This window comes from Anguilla rostrata, chromosome 16 (assembly GCF_018555375.3).
Source record: "Anguilla rostrata isolate EN2019 chromosome 16, ASM1855537v3, whole genome shotgun sequence".
Classification (NCBI taxonomy): domain Eukaryota; kingdom Metazoa; phylum Chordata; class Actinopteri; order Anguilliformes; family Anguillidae; genus Anguilla; species Anguilla rostrata.
This window is the reverse complement of record NC_057948.1, coordinates 10,105,546-10,125,985: the sequence shown is the minus strand read 5'-3', so window position 1 is coordinate 10,125,985 and position 20,440 is coordinate 10,105,546. Positions and strand designations below refer to the sequence as shown.

Sequence of the window (20,440 nt, the reverse complement as noted above, 5' to 3'; positions counted from 1 at the left end):
ATTTCCCTTCCATAATAATATATTCATTTTCCAATGTAGCCAGGAATATTAAGAATGTGGTAAGACGCATCCAAGCTTTGTTTTGAAACAGATAAATCATACCGTTTAGTGTTTAGACAAAAAAAAATTCCATTTGTACTATATTTCAAATACTCGTTTAAATTTTTTTTATTGTGTGCAAATGGAGAAAGAACAATTGAGCTAATTGGAATTCAATATTTCCAACGAAACATGTTCGAGATCCACAATTCTTTGCGGCCCTGGTAGCTTCGTCAGGTGATGCTGACATTGAGGCGGAAATGAAAGTTAACTAGAGCCGTCGGATCTCCACTGAAATAAGGTACGACAGACAAAACGTTCCCGTCTTTATACTCGATGTACATAAATATGTTAGTGTTCATATCTCCTGTCATAATTCGTTTGTTTTGCAGTGCTAGAATAAGCGGGGGTATTTGTCAGGATACCCTTTAAACGCCGTCTCTGAACCAAGGCTTGCTGTTGTATTTGTAGCTGGCTAGCTACGTTAGCCAGCTAAGCTAGCGTTATTGTTGTCGTCCGGGTATTTAACTTGGGAGACGCGGCGCTTGTTTGTTTTGCGCTTCGGGGCAGCAACATGGAACTGAACCTCCAGAACACAGCTAGTGATATAGCCAGCTACTTTTCAGTTAACGTTACGCTTGCTGATGCTCTGAACTAACAGCAAGCCGCCGGAGAGAAAATGTTAGCTTATACTAGCTCGATAACACTGATCTTAGTAACCAGGAAGATGAGCTAGCTAGGTAACTATGATTACTATGAACAATGCTTTGACACTGTCAGTTTTCAAAAGGAGAGGCTTGCACACGAATGCCATTGCTTCCTTGTAGTAGTGACTACCTGCACAGCTCGCGAGATAAATAAAAGTGCACGAGCCAGCTTTTCTGTCTAGCTGCAATTCCCAGTGCAAGTACTAGAGGCCCGAAGACCACAAATTAAGCTGCTGAGGTTAAACCTTAAACAACCACGAGCTGTAACAGCGACAGAGAAACTGCTTGCGGTAATAGCAGGATGCAGGCGTCGGAACTGTTTTGTCCGGAAAATAGTCGTGTTTGCGAACCCGAAGTTGTGACATTGTTCCTGTCCCGTAACTAGTGTCAATGAGCCAATTGCGTTTCCAGATTCAGAGAATGAGCTTTGAACCGGAGCCTGGCCTGGCTTTTCTGTCAAAGGTCTCATTGTCCGCTGGCTGCGCCAGGCATTGTGATGGCATTAAAATGGGAAGTAAACCATAATAGCCCAGTTCTTTGGGGTGGGATTATGGAAACCGAGAGAGTTTTTTTGCTTTTATAGTGGAGAGAGATTTTTCCTTATGCCTCAGGATTCTGATTGTGATTATTGTGATGTTTGTTTATATTATGAATTTGCTTCGGTGACACAAATGTCTAATATGATTTTTAAGCTTCCATTGTACATATGTGTTCCAAATGTACATAGCCAGTTTCAGTACCTGTATACCGAAGACAAGAATATCACTGTTATGATAAGAACCAGCTATCTCCTGCTTACAGTTCAACAGCTCCACACCTTTTTCCAGAGGATGCTACAGGGCCCTGATAATGATGATGATGGTGATGATGGTCTTGTATTTTAGGGCTGTGTTGTCATGGCAGCAGCCAGCGTGAGTCGACCTGGCGTTACCCAGACCACAGAGAAGTCGCAGTTGACCTTGAAAGGTAGAACGAACCCACCCGTCTCCCCCGCCCTACACTCGTTCGTGGCCACCCCCGTACACAGATTTCACATCCAGGAGAAGTGTTTGTAGCGCTTAGGGAAAAAAATGGAATCAACACAGTGATCCACCCCCTTGCTGTTGCCATGTGACTGGGCCCTTCTGCTCAGTCACAGGTTTTTTGTATCTTGTTTTTTTCCCCCTGTGATCTTTCTACCGCCCCAGTAGCTGTCCTGTCCAGTCCTGTTACTGATTCACCTGCCGCACCATGCGTGTAAACAGTAGTGCTGAGGTTCTCAAAAAATGGCATGCCATTGGTGAACTTCGGTTTGGTAGATGTGTTACACTCTCTTACTACACCGTCTGCCTTCCTAAGCCTTGTACATACACAGTTTTACCCATTTTTTAAAAATTTTGAGTGAATGTACTTCCACTGAAGCTCATATGCAATACTATTGTGCTGTGACTAAAGCTGACACAGGTTAAAGTGTGCTGTGACTGAGGCTGACACAGGTTAAAGTGTGTTGTGATTGAAGTTGATGCTGGTTACAAGTCTACTGTGACTGAGGCTGACACAGGTTGCAATTGTGCTGTGACTGAGGCTGACACAGGTTACGAGTGTGCTGTGACTGAGGCTGACACAGGTTAGGAGTGTGCTGTGACTGAGGCTGACACAGGCTACAAGTGTGCTGTGGCTGAAGCTGACACAGGTTCCAATTGTGCTGTGACTGAGGCTGACACAGGTTGCAATTGTGCTGTGACTGAGACTGACACAGGTTAGGAGTGTGCCATGACTAAGGCTGACACAGGTTGCAATTGTGCTGTGACTGAAGCTGACACAGGCTACAACTGTGCTGTGACTGAGGCTGACACAGGCTACAAGTGTGCTGTGACCGAGGCTGACACAGGTTACAAGTGTGCTGTGACCGAGGCTGACACAGGTTACGAGTGTGCTGTGACTGAGGCTGACACAGGTTACAAGTGTGCTGTGACCGAGGCTGACACAGGTTACAAGTGTGCTGTGACAGGCTGACACAGGTTACGAGTGTGCTGTGACAGGCTGACACAGGCTATAAGTGTGCTGTGACTGAGGCTGACACAGGTTACAAGTGTGCTGTGACAGGCTGACACAGGTTACGATTGTGCTGTGACTGAGGCTGACAGGTTAGGAGTGTGCCATGACTAAGGCTGACACAGGTTAAAGTGTGTTGTGACTGAGGCTGACACAGGCTACAAGTGTGCTGTGACCGAGGCTGACACAGGTTACAAGTGTGCTGTGACTGAGGCTGACACAGGATACAGGCTACTCCACGCTGACTCAGCATGTGAATTCAGAAATTTCAGGGGGGCCATCCGGTATTTCCCCACTTGAGGAAGCGCGAGCCCACACCGCCTTGTCTGGCTGCCCGGGCTGTCCCGCTCCGCTCAGCGCGTCGGACGGTTTGCAGGGGTGCTTTTCTGCGGGCGGGTCAAACAGACGCCTGTTTCTGTGGGTTTTCCTTCTGGCACGTTCCGTCCCGTTTTTCTGAGCGAATGTTCATTTTGCGTCGCCCGCTGATGAGAAGGAAGAAGCGGGAAGCCGAAGAAGCCGTTCGGCGACCCTCGGCCCGGTCCAGAGCGCCACGTGTTCCCGCGTCGGTAACGGACGCCACGCGGCGGCTCGGTTTCCGGTTTGACGCTGACGTCCGCCGCGCGCGGCGGTTTGAGTAACGGCCTCGGATAGCTGGGCCGTTACTCCGGCTGAAACGGCTGCCCGTGGTGCGCCGGTCCGCGGCGGGGCGGTTCCGGAAAGGGGAACCCTCGCCGCGACGGGGCCGAGCGGACGGGAGCCCCAGGCGGCGGGCGGCGGTGGAGGATCGTTTGCCGGAGCCTTCCCCAGGGGAGGGCGCTGGTTTCTGTGGGCGTGTCGCCGCCCGCCCGCGGCCGGCCCGAGTGACTCCCTCCGCTCAGCCGGACAGATGCAGTCCCACTGCCCCCCCCCCCGGCGCGATAACGTCATGGTTCAGCCCGTAGACTGAACTGAAGGAAGCGTCTCAGAGGGGACACAGGCATTTGTTTTGCGCTCCTCCTCAGTTTATGGATGATGGGGCAGCAATGGGACAGACCCACCATTACAAAAGGGGGCTTTTTAAATTGTGAGAAAATAAAAATGGGGGATAACAAAAAGCTGTTTTTCCCCCCACTGAAAAAAACAAAATAATCACAGAAAACTGTTGATAGTTATTCGAAGGACTAAACCATGTCCAACACTGTAATATGTGCACTAGACCTTACACTAATGGTCTCCAACCTTGGCCCTGGAGAGCTACAGGGTCTGCTGGTTTTCATAGTGGCTCTGCACTTCATGAATCAATTAGAGCAGTTGATTACACAGTTAACTCAACTCACCTGGTCTCTTGGGTCTCAATTGGGTGCTGATTTTAAGGTGAAAACAAAACCCAGCAGACCCTGTAGCTCTCCAGGACCAGGGTTGGAGACCACTGCCTTACACTCTTTCTTCTTTGCCTGGCACAATCACATCTTATCAGATATCTCTGTTACTGAACATCAATCAAGAGTCCAGGTTATGCTGAGATATTTATAAACAGGCACATTGGTCATACTGCTGTGCACAAACCATTAACTGTGATTCCCAGTGGCGGAGTACAGTGTCTGTGTATGTAAGACTGATGAAGGCCAGTGTGGAGTTGGTATATGACATATCTCAGGGAGCTCAGAGGGCTGCCTGATAACCATAAGTCACGGTCAGCGGCACTGAAATGGTGCTTTGGAACCATAGGCCTAGGTCCCATTTCAACTTTAGGGGAGGCATACTGCTGGACCTCTGAGTCCCACGTGGACTAACGTCAGTGCTCACAAGCATACCAGCTAGTCTGGCAGTTAATTCATTGGAATATTTTTTCGGGGCGGGGGGGGGGGGATAGCATGTCTCTCCCCCGAATTTAGACATGTGTCTGGAACTCAGACTGGAAATGGGCTGTCACTGAGATTGCCTCTGGTGTCTCTGTGTCTGCTGTTCCCGGAGGCCACCAGAGGGCGCTGTTCGCCTGAGCGAGGACTGCTGACATTCGGTTGGGCTGCAGTCATAAATCACAGGTCACGGAGGAGACGGTGTCCTCTGGTTCCTCTTTCCTGTCGCACCATCTCCCTCCCTCCTTTATGGATGCTTTTTCTTGCTGAAGTCGACGTTGGAGGACTGTCGTAGTTTTTTTTATCAAAGAAGAAGAAGCACGTTCATGTGAAATTCACTGCTGCCTTAAAATGTAGCAGCTTTGGCTGGGTGAAGGAAGGGCGAAGGGTTCGTTCAGTCTTTTATGCGCCGCGGGGCAATGGGTTGTTGACATTGGTGTCACCGTGGGGGGTGGGGGGGGGGTGTCCCCGCTTTCAGCTAGCCAGTTCGATGAAGCCTTGTCGCACGCCAGCGACCCCCGCTGGTCGATTGGGCTCAGTAGTAGTTCGCCTAAGCACAGTGAGGCATCCCAAAAAGGGAAGAAAAAGAAAAGCATATAAATGACATGGAATAAAATAGACCAGGTATTGAGGAAAGTTATTACTCTCAGATAATCATCTATTATCTCTGACCTGGCCATTCATTTCTGTTCCCTGTCGAGGACACGAGTCTCTGGTCTTAATCTCAAGAACCGTATATTCTACCATACTGAAACCTACACTGCAAGGGACGTCCAGTAAAAATAAGATCAATTATACTTTAGAAAATGTTTTCGCTGCAATTATGTTCTGTCATCCAAGACACTTGTGTTACGTCAGAGAAATGAAAACACTTCAGCTGCTTGTCTGCCAGTTCTCTGGAGGATATGAGTGAGACTGGTGAGCCGTTGTGTCTGGAGGAGAAGGGGCTGACATGTCTCTCCCCCCCCCTCACCCCCCCCCCAGTGCTCTCAGCCAAGCCTCAGTCCCCCAAACTCCCCGGCAGGAACGCGCGCCTCAGCTCCTTCGTGGAGGTCACCGCGGACGGCCTGAGCAGCGAGACCAAGAAGACGGGCAAACGCAGCGGCCACCCCGAGCTGCAGTGGAACGAGGACCTCACCCTGTGAGTCACCCCCCCCCACCCCCGTCAGAGGATCGTCTTTTCCCACAGTCCTCCGCTCGCCCTCTGCTCGGTCACCCTCACGCCTACTCTCACTCTCTCATCTTCTCATCTTCACCCCATCGCACCCCCAACAATACAGAGCCTTTTACTCAGCTGCTGACCCCCCAAGCCCTCTTTCTGTTGGCCTTTTGATACCAATTGTAACACTATATTTAGTTGTATTCTTTACAGTACAATATTTTCTTTACAGTACACTGTATTCTTTACAGTTCATTATCCTGTTTACAGTACATTATCTTATTTACAGTGCACTATCATTTTTGCAGTACACTATCTTCTTTACAGTACACTATCCTCTTTACAGTACGCTATCTTCTTTACAGTACACTATCCTCTTTACAGTACGCTGTCTTCTTTACAGTACACTATCCTCTTTACAGTAGGCTGTCCTCTTTTCAATACACTACCCTCTACAAACAGGAATGTGTGGTTTAAAGCCAGTCTTGCTGTTGAAATTGTGTTGGGGTTGGGTAACAATGCAGTGGTTTCTGACAGTTGTGCGTGTGTGTGTGCAGGAATGTGACCCCGCAGAGTCGTTTGGATCTGAAGCTGTGGAGCTGCCACACCTTGAGGAAAGAACTGCTTGGGAGCGCAACCATTGACCTGCTGGATACACTGCGCACACACCAGGGCAAGAGTGAGTACACAACACACACACACACACACACACTGCGCACACACCAGGGAAAGAGTGAGTACACACACACAAACACACACAGACGCCCAATACTGGCCAGAGTGAGTACACACTTACACACACACACACCCACACACACACACTGCGCACACTCACAAACTGTGCACACACACGTGCACGCACACATATCGGGTATCTGGTCTTTATCTGGACTTTTTCCTCATGAAATAAAACATGAATGGATTCCAAGCCTGTGACTGTCAGACAACTAATGAATGCGGTGATGGATTTGTCAGTGGAATGTTGGTGAGTGTGGGAGGCCATTTTGAAAATGGCGTACGTCCCCGCACTGGACGTTTCTGTCACACCTCCGCAGCAGGCGCCGTCAAATTCCACACGCGTCCTAGACCTTTCTCCTGCAGTGAGTTTATACTGAGTCTGTACAGCAGAGGGAAATGGGACCCCCCCCTGCCCCCCCCCAACACCGAATCGGGGTCTCGGGGTCACCAGCTCATTACAGCTTCATGTTTCTTCGCTGAGACGGGCCTGTTCCGGGTGTTTATTTTATTTAGCTGCAGCCTGAAACGTTATATGGGCAGAAAGTCGGAAAGTCCACGGTCGCAGACGGCCGTTCGCTTCGGTGGTGTCGAGCACGGATGTGCTTTCACGGGTCTGACCGGTTAATGGAAAAACGGAGGTGTTTTTGTGTTTTGACTGTTTAACCCCGTTGAGGTGTAAGTTTGTCTGTGAAGGTGTGAGATCACAGATCGTGTGATTAGAACGTTCTTACCTGAACGTTCTAATGCTGATGTCACAATCACTACTGGTAATTGAAAGCAATGGAGTTCTAGAACACTGACTTAGAATTTTTTTTTAAATATTCCAATGAAACCTACTCTTCAAAGGGTTAAAGAACATATGTGAGTGAAGCACTGTGCTCTGCTGGCTGTGAGGGCTGGTATAATGCTGTGTGTTTGTGCATTTTGGTGTGTGTGACATACTCTCTCTCTCTCTCTCTCTCTCTCTCTCCGTCTCTCCCTCTCTCTCAGTGGAGAATGTGAAGCTCAGCCTGGCCTTGCAGACGGAGAACAGAGGCTCGGTTGTAGCGGGCGGAGAGCTGACCGTCTGTCTGGACGGCCTGGCTGTTGATCTGGGATCCCTGCCCAATGGCAGCTCGGCGACAGACAGTGAGTCCCGCCTCATAGAACCGCACGCACAAACACAAATACACACACACACAAACACACACACACCTACACACATATACACACACACACTCACGCTCACAGGCTTGTGTGCTACAGACAGATTGCCACCACCCAGCCGCACACAGATACACACGCTCACACAGAAATCAGACGTTGAATGTATTACAGCATACCTCTGACATACGCAGCACAGTACCCAACCACACATTACCCTCACATTACTCCTGGTACATGTTAAGGTGCTGGAAATATAACATTTTTGAGCCTTTGAGCCTCTTTAGACCAGTGGTCTCCTACCCTGGTCCTGGAGAGCTACAGGGTCTGCTGGTTTTTGTTTTCACCTTAAAATCAGCACCCACTTGAGACCCAAGACACCAGGTGAGTTGAGTTAGCTGTGTAATCAACTGCTCTAATTGATTCATGAAGTTCAGAGTCACTATGAAAACCAGCAGACCCTGTAGCTCTCCAGGACCAGGGTTGGAGACCACTGCTTTAGACTCTCATTTTGTTCAGTCAAGCAACCCAAAGTGTCTGAAGATCACATACAGCTCTTAGGCAAAAATACTCAGCACCGCTGCGTCTCAACACTGACTCCTGTGTGAATCCAGAGCAGCTTCAGACTGACTCCAGTGTGAATCAGGAGCAGCTTCAGACTGACTCCAGTGTGAATCAGGAGCAGCTTCAGACTGACTCCAGTGTGAATCAGGAGCAGCTTCAGAGTGACTCCAGTGTGAATCAGGAGCAGCTTCAGAGTGACTCCAGTGTGAATCAGGAGCAGCTTCAGACTGACTCCAGTGTGAATCAGGAGCAGCTTCAGACTGACTCCAGTGTGAATCAGGAGCAGCTTCAGACTGACTCCAGTGTGAATCAGGAGCAGCTTCAGACTGACTCCAGTGTGAATCAGGAGCAGCTTCAGAGTGACTCCAGTGTGAATCAGGAGCAGCTTCAGACTGACTCCAGTGTGAATCAGGAGCAGCTTCAGAGTGACTCCAGTGTGAATCAGGAGCAGCTTCAGACTGACTCCAGTGTGAATCAGGAGCAGCCTCAGACTGACTCCAGTCGCTCCGGGTCTGATGTCCTGTATCATAGCCACCACACACCTCAAGCTGAAGCTGCTCCTACTGCTGCTCTGAACCAGAGCCATGCTACTGCTGCGAACAGTGAGGCAGTATTGGGTCCTTGGGGGGGGGGGGGGGTGAGGAGGCAGTGGGTGTGTCGGGGGGGGTTGGAGGTTAACTGATTTATGAAGTAACGGGAGCTTCCACCGCCATTTAAACCCCGACCTGTTTATTTTTTCTAATTGCATACGAGCCTTTTCATTTGGACTCAATAGCTCAGTCATACACTGTCTCTGTGCGTCTTTGTGTGAATGTGTACAGAACGTGTCTGTGTGTGTGTGTGAGCATGTGTGTGTGTGTGTGTGTGTGTTTGTTAAGGTTAATGTTATGCTTTTAGGACTGAACTGGCTTGTTCTGTGTGCGTGTTTGTGTTAAAGTTAATATTGTGCTTTGAGGAATGAGTTGGCTTGTTCTGTACATGTGTATGTGTGTGTGTGTGTGTGTGTGTGTGTGTGTGTGCGTGCGCGTGCGCGTGCGCGTGGTGTATTTTGGTATTGTTGTTGATTATGTGTGCTTTGAGGAATGAATTGGCTGGTTCAGTGTGCGTGGTGTGTGTGTGTGTGTGCGCGCTCGGAGTGTGTGTTTGTGTGTGTTTGTGCATACGTGTGTTAAGGTTAATGTTGTGCTTTGAGGAATGAATTGGCTGGTTCAGTGTGCGTGTGTGTGTGTGTGGTGTGTGGCGCGCATCGAGGGTGTGTGCGTGGTGTGTGGTGTGCGTCGTGTGTTAGGGAGGTTAAGTAGTTGTGCTTTGAGGAATGAATTGGCTGGTTCAGGCGTGGGTTGTGCCGCTGGGTGGTTTCATTGAGGTGTTAGGATTTTCTCTGTGATTGGCTGTCACACTCAAGGTGTGTTCCGGCTGGCTGGGGGTGGTGGGTGGCGAGGTGGGGGAGTGGGTGGGGGTGGGTGGGGTGCCGTGGGAGGGGTGGGGGTTACAGAGCTGTATTAAAGGCCCTGAATGTGCTCTTTCTGAGGTGCACCTTGTTTTTCCCTCCTGGTTTCCCGTGGTTTCACTGACACGCTGCTCCTCATAAACAAGCCTTTATGCCACTGCCAGGAGCCAGACTGAGAACACACTACACACACACACACACAGACACACCCACACACACACACACACAGACACACCCACATACACACACACACAGACGCACGCACACACACACACACACACAGACGCACGCACACACACACACACACACACACACACACACACAGACACACACACACACACACACAGACACACACACGCACACACACACACAGACGCACACACACACACACACACACACACACAGACGCACGCACACACACACACACACACACACAGACACACACACGCACACACACACACAGACGCAGACGCACGCACACACACACACACTATGCGCACACACATACACACACACACTCACACACACGCACGCACGCACACAAACGCACAGAAACATGCACTGTAGACACATACGCAAAAAACACACGCACGCACATATACAAACAAACACTATACAGACACACACACCACAAAAACACAGTCCAGACATAAACACACACACACTCACTACACACTCACATGCATGCTCATAGCTAAATCTGCAGTCTGTGATGGATTAATATATTCTTGATTGTAAAACAGTCTCAGGGTAGTGGGAAGTGTTGATGAGGGATGTGTGAATCATGCAAAATAAAAAACCTGAATCTCAAGCATCTGCTGTGATTGGTTGACTGAAGTGTCTCTGTGCTCTGATTGGTTGACTGATGTGTCTGTGTGCTCTGATTGGTTGAGTGGTGTGTCTCTGTGCAATGATTGGTTGACCGATGTGTCTCTCTACTGTGATTGGTTGATTGATGTGTCTCTGTGCAGTGATTGGTTGACCAATGTGCCTCTGTGCAGTGATTGGTTGTTTGATGTGTCTCTGTGTAGTGATTGGTTGAATGATGTGTCTCTGTGCAGTGATTGGTTGAGTGATGTTCCTCTGTGCAGTGATTGGTTGAGAAATGTGTCTTTGTGCAGTGATTGGTTGAGTGATGTGTCAGGTGATGTGACAGGGTGCTGGTCTCTCTCTGTATTGATAAGTGCAGTCTGTCACTGTGAGGAGGTGCTAAAGGAGTCTCTCTCCTGCTGTCACTGTGAGGAGGTGCTAAAGGAGTCTCTCTCCTGCTGTCGCTGTGAGGAGGTGCTAAAGGAGTCTCTCTCCTGCTGTCACTGTGAGGAGGTGCTAAAGGAGTCTCTCTCCTGCTGTCACTGTGAGGAGGTGCTAAAGGAGTCTCTCTCCTGCTGTCACTGTGAGGAGGTGCTAAAGGAGTCTCTCTCCTGCTGTCACTGTGAGGAGGTGCTAAAGGAGTCTCTCTCCTGCTGTCGCTGTGAGGAGGTGCTAAAGGAGTCTCTCTCCTGCTGTCACTGTGAGGAGGTGCTGAAGGAGTCTCTCTCCTGCTGTCACTGTGAGGAGGTGCTGAAGGAGTCTCTCCTGCTGTCACTGTGAGGAGGTGCTGAAGGAGTCTCTCTCCTGCTGTCGCTGTGAGGAGGTGCTAAAGGAGTCTCTCTCCTGCTGTCGCTGTGAGGAGGTGCTAAAGGAGTCTCTCTCCTGCTGTCGCCGTGAGGAGGTGCTAAAGGAGTCTCTCTCCTGCTGTCGCTGTGAGGAGGTGCTAAAGGAGTCTCCTCCTGCTGTCACTGTGAGGAGGTGCTAAAGGAGTCTCTCTCCTGCTGTCACTGTGAGGAGGTGCTAAAGGAGTCTCTCTCCTGCTGTGTGCTCAGAACTGCTGCAGACAGACGGACCGGCCGACGGGACAGACAGACATGGCAACCTGCGCAGGACACAGAGCGAAGAGACACCCGGCACAGCCAGCCCCCGCGGCAGGTACGCACCACACACACACACTTGTGTGCACTCGCCCTATACACACACACACACACACCTGTGTGCACTCACACTACACACACACACACTCACACACACCTGTGTGCACTCACACTACACACACTACACACACACACACACACCTGTGTGCACTCACACTACACTACACTACACACACACACACACCTGTGTGCACTCACACTACACACACACACACACACACACACACCTGTGTGCACTCACACTACACACACACACACACACACACACACACACCTGTGTGACACGCTCTACACACACACACACACACACCTGTGTGCACTCGCCCTATACACGCACTACACACACACACACACACACACACCTGTGTGCACACGCTCTACACACACACACACACGCACACACACCTGTGTGCACTTGCCCTATACACGCACTACACACACACACACACACACACACCTGTGTGCACTCGCCCTATACACGCACTACACACACACACACACACACTACACACACACACACACACACCTGTGTGCACTCACACTACACACACACACACACACCTGTGTGCACACGCCCTATACACACACACACACACACACACACACACCTGTGTGCACTCACACTACACACACACACACACACTCACACACACCTGTGTGCACTCACACTACACACACTACACACACACACACCTGTGTGCACTCACACTACACACACTACACACTCTACACGCACACACACACACACACCTGTGTGCACTCACACTACACTACACTGCACACACACACCTGTGTGCACTCACACTACACACACACACACACACACACACACACACACCTGTGTGCACTCACACTACACACACTACACACACACACACCTGTGTGCACTCACACTACACTACACTACACACACACACCTGTGTGCACTCACATTACACAGACTGTACACTCCACACAGACACACACCTGTGTGCACTCACACTACACACACACAATACACACACTACACACACACCTGTGTGCTCTCACACTGTACACACACTACGCATGCACACGCACTTACCTATGTGCACACACTACATACACTATTCACTCATCCAACAATGTTGTATTTTGTTTAGTTTTACTTTTAATGATGTAGGCTAATGATGATAATGTTTATGTATATATTATGTGCTGAGACCAAACCCACAGTGGAAATAAGTCTGTGACTTTTTGTGCTATCCTTGATAATTTTAGGCTGCATGACTTGCTGTAACATGTATTTCAATAATTGTCAAATAAACTAAACTAAAGTAAATCCCCTAATACACATGACATGCGCATGCCTATTCGCACACACACTATTCGTGCACTGCAGATGGCCCTATGTGCGCACACACTCTATACACACTAAACACACACATGCGTGTCACACTGACACATCCGTTGGGAGGGAGAGAGAAGGAGAGGTGGAGAGAGACGAGGAGAGGGAGAAGGAGAGGTGGAGAGACAGTTTATTTACAGTATCTCTGCTATTTCAGCTCTCCCATGACCAGCAGCACATTGTACTCATACACACAGGCGCATACACACACACGCACGTTCAGTGGGGGACAGAGGGACATCCTTCCCCCCCCCCCCGGCTGGGCCGGAGGCTGCTCTGTGCTGAGAGACGTAAGGCTGAGGTGCCGGTTACTCGCGCGGCTCTGGAAAGACGTCACACTTTCGAGGGAACCTAGTCTTCCCTGGAGCAGCGCGTGATAAATTCAGACTTTGGGGGGGGGGGGGGGGGGGAATTTAATAACGATTAATATACCGCTCAAAACAATTCACCGAATTCCTGCCAAGTTTTCACTCTGAAAGCGGATTTCTCTTACTGGGGGTAAAATGAATGTTTTTACATTATCATATTTCAGCACTTCCAGGAAATCAATTCTATATTTAACTGTCGGAAAGTATGAGTTGCGGCTTCTCAATGGAAATGTAGTGCACACACTCCCGTCTCAGTGCAGTGTGTGTGTTTGGCAGCTGAAGCTCCCTCTTGTGCTCTTGTGTAAGTGTAATATAATGCACCTATGCATACGCACGCACACACACACACACACACGTACTAACGCATGCGCGCACACACACACACACACACACCCACATACACACACATAAATACACACATGCACACACACGCACAGACACACGCACACACACGCGCGCATGCACGCACGCTCACACACACACTGGCTACATCTGTGATGTTTCTCTGTAGGAATCACAGGCACTCTGCAGGGGGGGCTCGAGGAGCCTCTCTGACCAATGGGGAGCCGGCGCTGAACGGAGAGCAGAGCCCTGGGGGGCGGAGCCGCCACCGATCCTCTAAGAACCTCCACACCAGCCCCGCAGGCAAGTACACACTCACGCACACACACTCACACACACACACACTCACGCACACACGCACACACACACACACTCACGCACACACACACACACACTCGCACACACACACACACACACACACACACTCACACACTCACGCGCACACACACACACAGACACACACACTCATACGCGCACACACACCTACCACACACACACGCACACACCGCACACACACGCACACACACACACACCTACCTACACTCACACATACACACACACGCACATACACACACACACACACACACTCTTACACACACACTCACATACACACTCACACACACACACACACACACAAACACACTCAGCGATGAAATTTTTAAAGTTTGCCAGTTACCCCCAGCTGTTCTGTTCGGGAGTAAATGTAATAAATAATATTGTTTATCTGTAAAAACGACACGAGGAAAAAGCCGATCGTTAGCATGATTTATTTCCAAAATGTGACATTGTTGTATTCTTGAAATATGACATCATATTACATGGTTGGACTTTAAGTGTCCTGCAGGAGGTAGTGACACGCCCAGCAGGCCCGCCCCCCCTTTCTAAGACTTCCTTTTTAAATCACACTAATGCGTTGCCCTGGCGATTAGCCCTCCTCCACTGTACACGTCCTTATATGGAGCTTGATTAGTGCTGGTGTTTGGAGTGGGTGAAGCACCAGTGAGCGTTGCCTTGTACAGGTAAAGGTGACCTGTTGGTGATATTTTGCACAGGTAAAGGTGACCTGTTGGTGATATTTTGCACAGGTAAAGGTGACCTGTTGGTGATATTTTGCACAGGTGAAGGTGACCTGTTGGTGATATTTTGCACAGGTAAAGGTGACCTGTTGGTGATATTTTGCACAGGTAAAGGTGACCTGTTGGTGATATTTTGCACAGGTAAAGGTGACCTGTTGGTGATATTTTGCACAGGTAAAGGTGACCTGTTGGTGATATTTTGTACAGGTAAAGGTGACCTGTTGGTGATATTTTGCACAGGTAAAGGTGACCTGTTGGTGATATTTTGTACAGGTAAAGGTGACCTGTTGGTGATATTTTGCGCAGGTGAAGGTGACCTGTTGGTGATATTTTGCGCAGGTGAAGGTGACCTGTTGGTGATATTTTGGGCAGGTAAAGGTGACCTGTTGGTGATATTTTGCACAGGTAAAGGTGACCTGTTGGTGATATTTTGCACAGGTAAAGGTGACCTGTTGGTGATATTTTGCACAGGTAAAGGTGACCTGTTGGTGATATTTTGCGCAGGTGAAGGTGACCTGTTGGTGATATTTTGCGCAGGTGAAGGTGACCTGTTGGTGATATTTTGCACAGGTAAAGGTGACCTGTTGGTGATATTTTGCGCAGGTGAAGGTGACCTGTTGGTGATATTTTGCGCAGGTGAAGGTGACCTGTTGGTGATATTTTGCGCAGGTGAAGGTGACCTGTTGGTGATATTTTGCGCAGGTGAAGGTGACCTGTTGGTGATATTTTGCGCAGGTGAAGGTGACCTGTTGGTGATATTTTTGCACAGGTAAAGGTGACCTGTTGGTGATATTTTGCGCAGGTGAAGGTGACCTGTTGGTGATATTTTGCACAGGTAAAGGTGACCTGTTGGTGATATTTTACACAGGTAAAGGTGACCTGTTGGTGATATTTTACGCAGGTAAAGGTGACCTGTTGGTGATATTTTGTACAGGTAAAGGTGACCTGTTGGTGATATTTTGCGCAGGTGAAGGTGACCTGTTGGTGATATTTTGCGCAGGTGAAGGTGACCTGTTGGTGATATTTTGCGCAGGTGAAGGTGACCTGTTGGTGATATTTTGCACAGGTGAAGGTGACCTGTTGGTGATATTTTGCGCAGGTGAAGGTGACCTGTTGGTGATATTTTGTACAGGTAAAGGTGACCTGTTGGTGATATTTTGCACAGGTAAAGGTGACCTGTTGGTGATATTTTGTACAGGTAAAGGTGACCTGTTGGTGATATTTTGCACAGGTAAAGGTGACCTGTTGGTGATATTTTGCACAGGTGAAGGTGACCTGTTGGTGATATTTTGCACAGGGAAGGTGACCTGTGGTGATATTTGCGCAGGTGAAGGTGACCTGTTGGTGATATTTTGCACAGGTGAAGGTGACCTGTTGGTGATATTTTGAGCAGGTGAAGGTGACCTGTTGGTGATATTTTGCACAGGTAAAGGTGACCTGTTGGTGATATTTTGCGCAGGTGAAGGTGACCTGTTGGTGATATTTTGCGCAGGTGAAGGTGACCTGTTGGGTGATATTTTGCGCAGGTAAAGGTGACCTGTTGGTGATATTTTGCGCAGGTGAAGGTGACCTGTTGGTGATATTTTGGGCAGGTGAAGGTGACCTGTTGGTGATATTTTGCACAGGTGAAGGTGACCTGTTGGTGATATTTTGCGCAGGTAAAGGCGATTTGTCCACGGGTGGGGTGGAGAACGGGAGGAACAGCCCCGCCCGCCACACTCCCCCGCCGGCCCCCTCCTCCCCCAGGGGCACGCCCACCCCCACGCCCCCCGCGCCCGACCCCGGGGCTCCGCCCCCACCTGCCGACTTCAACGAGACGGGGGCGGCCCCCCCCAACCCCGACCAGCCCAACTTCAGCACTGACCCAGTGCAGGAGTCACTGCCCGCGGGGTAAGAGTTATCGCTCTCTCTCTCTCTCTCTCTCTATCCCCATCTATCTCCTATCTCCCTCTCCCTCTCTCTCTTTCTCCCTCTCCCTCTCTCTCTCTCTCCCTCTCTATCTCCTATCTCCTTCTCTCTCTCTCTCTCTCTCTCTCTCTCTATCTCCTTCTCTTCCTCCCTCTATCTCTATCTTCTCTCTTCTCCTCTCCTCTCTCTCTCTCTCTCTCTCCCTCTCCCTCTCTATCTCCTATCTCCCTCTCTCCCTCTCCCTCTCTATCTTCTATCTCTCTCTCTCCCCATCTATCTCCTATCTCCCTCTCTCCTCTCCTCTCTCTCTCTCTCTCTCCCCCATCTATCTCCTATCTCCCTCTCTCCCTCTCCCTCTCTCTCTCTCTCTCCCTCTCTATCTCCTATCTTCCTCCCTCTCTCTCTCTCCTATCTCCGTACTCTCCTCTCTGTCTCACTCCCTCTCCTTCTCACTCTCCCCTCACCTCACTCCCCTTCTTCTCTGGTTTTGTCCCTCTTCCACTGCCTCTCTCCTCCAATTCCCCCACTCTCCCTCTCTCCTTCTCTCCGTCCCTCTGTTTTCCACTCTCCCGCCCGTCCCTCAGGCCGTGTGACCGCGTGATGTCATGAAAGGCACAAGCGTGCGTTTGTGCGCTTTAATGAGGTCCAGGCCGCTCTGAGCACCGCCGAGCTGAGCGCGAGCCTGAGCTGCCTCGCCAGGCGAGGTGTGAGAGAGAGAGAGAGACTTCGGCGGCGATGACGCCGTGTTCTCTGGTTCCTGGAGTGAATAACCTCCTCTGTTTTTAGCCTTCATTTCCCACCCCGGAATCTGCTTCCCTTTGAACACTTACGTGCTACATGGCAAGGAGAATGTTCTGTGGCGGGGGGGAGGGCGGGGGGGAGGGAGGGGAGGGGAAGGGGGGGGGTTGGGTTCGCTTGAGGAGGTGTTTCGTGTCTTACGCTTGGTCTTTGGCTAAATAAAAGCTGAAATAAAGCTTTGCAGTGAACCCTGACGAAGTAAATGTGAGTCTTTAGTCCCCTGGAGAAGACGTGTGTGTGTGTGTGTGTGTGTGTGTGTGTGTGTGGGGGTATTTGTTGGAACGCAGCTCAGATGGGGACTGGGCCTCCGCGCTGGCCGCTAACTGAGTGCCACCGCAGACTCTCTCTCTCTCTCGAACCCGCGCACTTGGCCTCCAGCGTCTCCAAGCGGTTTGCAGCATCTCAGGAACACGCTTCTGCGAAAAACGGCACAGTCTGTGTGTTTGTGTGGGTGCGTGCATGTGTGTGTTTGTGTACAAGCGCGCGTGTGTATAAATGTGTGTGTATAGCAGTGTATGTGTTTGTGTGTGTGTTGCGCGTGTGTGGATGTGTGTGAGAGTGTGAGTGTGCATGTATAGGAGTGTTTGTGCATGTGTGTGTCCGTGCGTGCGCACATGTGCAGGTGTGTGTGCGCGTGTGTGTGTGTGAGAGTGTGTGCGTATGTGTTTGTGCATGTGTGCGCGTGTGCAAATGTGTGTGTAAATGTAAGTGTGCAGGTGTATGTGTGTGAGAGTGTGTATGTATCTGAGTGTATGTGTTTGTGCATGTGCATGTGCATGTGCGTGCGTGTCTGTATAAGCGTGTGTGTGTGCAGATGTGTGTGTGTATAAGCGTGTGTGTGTGCAGATGTGTGTGTGTGCAGATGTGTGTGTGTGTATAAGCGTGTGTGTGTGCAGATGCGTGCGTGTGTGCAGATGTGTGTGTGTCTATATAAGCGTGTGTGTGTGCAGATGTGTGTGTGTATAAGCGTGTGTGTGTGTGTATAAGCGTGTGTGTGTGTGTATAAGCGTGTGTGTGTGTGTGTATAAGCGTGTGTGTGTGTGTGTAAGCGTGTGTGTGTGTGTGTATAAGCGTGTGTGTGTATAAGCGTGTGTGTGTGTGTGTGTTGCAGCAGCACAAAGCCGCTCTGTTCCTGCAGGAAGTGGGGCGTGGCGCTGGCGGGCTCTACACACCTTTTCTGTGTCCGAGGAGAGAGGGCGGCTTTCAGGGGCCCAGTCCACAGTGTCACTGAATCACACTACAACAGCGAGCCTCATTCACCTGCTGCCTCAGCGCCCGTGTGTGTGTGAATCAAAGCCTTTATACACGTGTATATATAGTGTGTGTGTGTGTGTGTGTGTGAGAGAGAGAGAGAGCGAAAGTGTAACGGAGACAGAATGTATTTGTATGTATATATCATATGTCTGTGTACATAGTGTAAATGGGACACTATATGAATGTGTATAGAACATAACTGAGGCACTCTTTGTTGAAATGTGTGTGTGTGTGTGTGTGTGGATGGATCGAGCGTATGCTAGGCTCTGTGTGTTTGTGTGTGTGTGTGTGTGTCTGTGTGTGTGTGTGGATCGAGCGTATGCTAGGCTCTGTGTGTTTGTATGTGTGTGTGTGTGTGTGTGTGTGTGTATGTGTGTGTGTGTGTGCGCGCGTGTGTGTGTGTGTGTGTGTGTGGATCGAGCGTATGCTAGGCTCTGTGTGTTTGTATGTGACACGCTGTCCCTCGGGCTCTTTGTGTCCATGTTAAACTCTGCGGCTCAGGTCCTCAGGAAGGAGGACAGGGAGGTTTTCGGTGTCCTGCAGGACTGAAGGGTTCAGATTCGCGTTGTCTTGGAGACGCGGGTGGGTGCGTCTCACAGTTTTGTGCTGAGGTGGCGCTCTGCCCCGACCTTTTAGAGGCTGCAGTGGAGGCACGGTCTGGGCCTCCCTGGGCAGCCATGTTCTTCTGCGTGTCCGTCTTTACTGCCAAGCTGTGACTCACAGAGTGAGTGTATCTGTAAACCTGTGTCTTTGTGGGGACAAGCTAACACAGTCTAGTGTTGCTTTTAGCAGTCTGGTCACACTCCAGTTTTGTGCTTCTGTTTACTTGTTTTTGTGTGTGTAACTTTGTTTTCTCTCTCTCCTAGCTGGGAGCAGAGGGTCTTGCCCCATGGGAGAGTGTACTACGTTGACCACAACACCAAGACCACCACCTGGGAGAGGCCATTACCCCACGGGTTAGTCTCTCTTTCTTTCTTTCTCCCTTCCTCCATCTTTCCTTTCTTCCTGTTACAGGAGGTCTGGGTGCCGTTTCGGTAGCTGTGCTGAGGCGATGTGTCAGTGGCCCCTGCGGGGTGTCCCGGGAGACCCCGTTTCGGTTCTGTTCACGGAGCATGATGTCACAATGCAAGCCCAATGCACGATGGTCGCGGCCTGCTATTTTTTTTTTTAACCCAGTTGTGAAAATTCCCTGCATGCATCTCCTTGACTCCAGTAGCTGCCCGTAGTGGCGTGACCTGCCAAGGGTCCCCGTGGGGGTGGGGGGGGTGGGGTCTGGGGGTGGGGTATGGGGGTGGCGTGACCTGCCGCGTGGGGAGGGCAGGAGGCCCAGTGTGATATTGCGCGTGTGTGTGTGTGGGTATAAGGGAAGGTATGTGTGTGTGTGTGTGTGTGTGTTTGTCTGGTTATAAGGGTAGGTATGTGTGTGTGTGTGTGTGTGTGTGTGTCTGGGTATAAGGGAAGGTGTGTGTGTGTGTGTGTGTGTGTGTGTGTGTCTGGGTATAAGGGAAGGTATGTGTGTGTGTGTGTGTGTGTGTGTCTGGGTATAAGGGAGGTATGTGTTGTGTGTGTGTGTGTGTGGGTATAAGGGAAGGTATGTGTGTGTGTGTGTGTGTTTTTGGGGGGTGCTAAGGGGGACGTGCGTGTGTGTGTGTGTGTTTGTGTAAGAGCTCTGTGACTGCTCCAGATAGT

General features: G+C 50.2%; 1 protein-coding gene across 1 annotated transcript in view; it reads left to right on the top strand.

Moving 5' to 3' along the window:
* The first annotated feature begins 199 nt into the window (after positions 1–199).
* wwp2 (WW domain containing E3 ubiquitin protein ligase 2) overlaps positions 200–20,440 on the top strand; it is a 51,902-nt gene continuing 31,661 nt past the window's right edge. Inside the window, exons 1-9 of the mRNA XM_064313774.1 lie at positions 200–340; positions 1,631–1,712; positions 5,603–5,759; positions 6,335–6,456; positions 7,506–7,643; positions 11,535–11,637; positions 13,885–14,018; positions 16,450–16,681; positions 19,618–19,785. Of these exons, the coding sequence (XP_064169844.1) occupies positions 1,643–1,712; positions 5,603–5,759; positions 6,335–6,456; positions 7,506–7,643; positions 11,535–11,637; positions 13,885–14,018; positions 16,450–16,681; positions 19,618–19,785 (1,124 nt within the window). The 5' untranslated portion in view covers positions 200–340; positions 1,631–1,642. The remainder of the gene's footprint in view (positions 341–1,630; positions 1,713–5,602; positions 5,760–6,334; positions 6,457–7,505; positions 7,644–11,534; positions 11,638–13,884; positions 14,019–16,449; positions 16,682–19,617; positions 19,786–20,440) is intronic.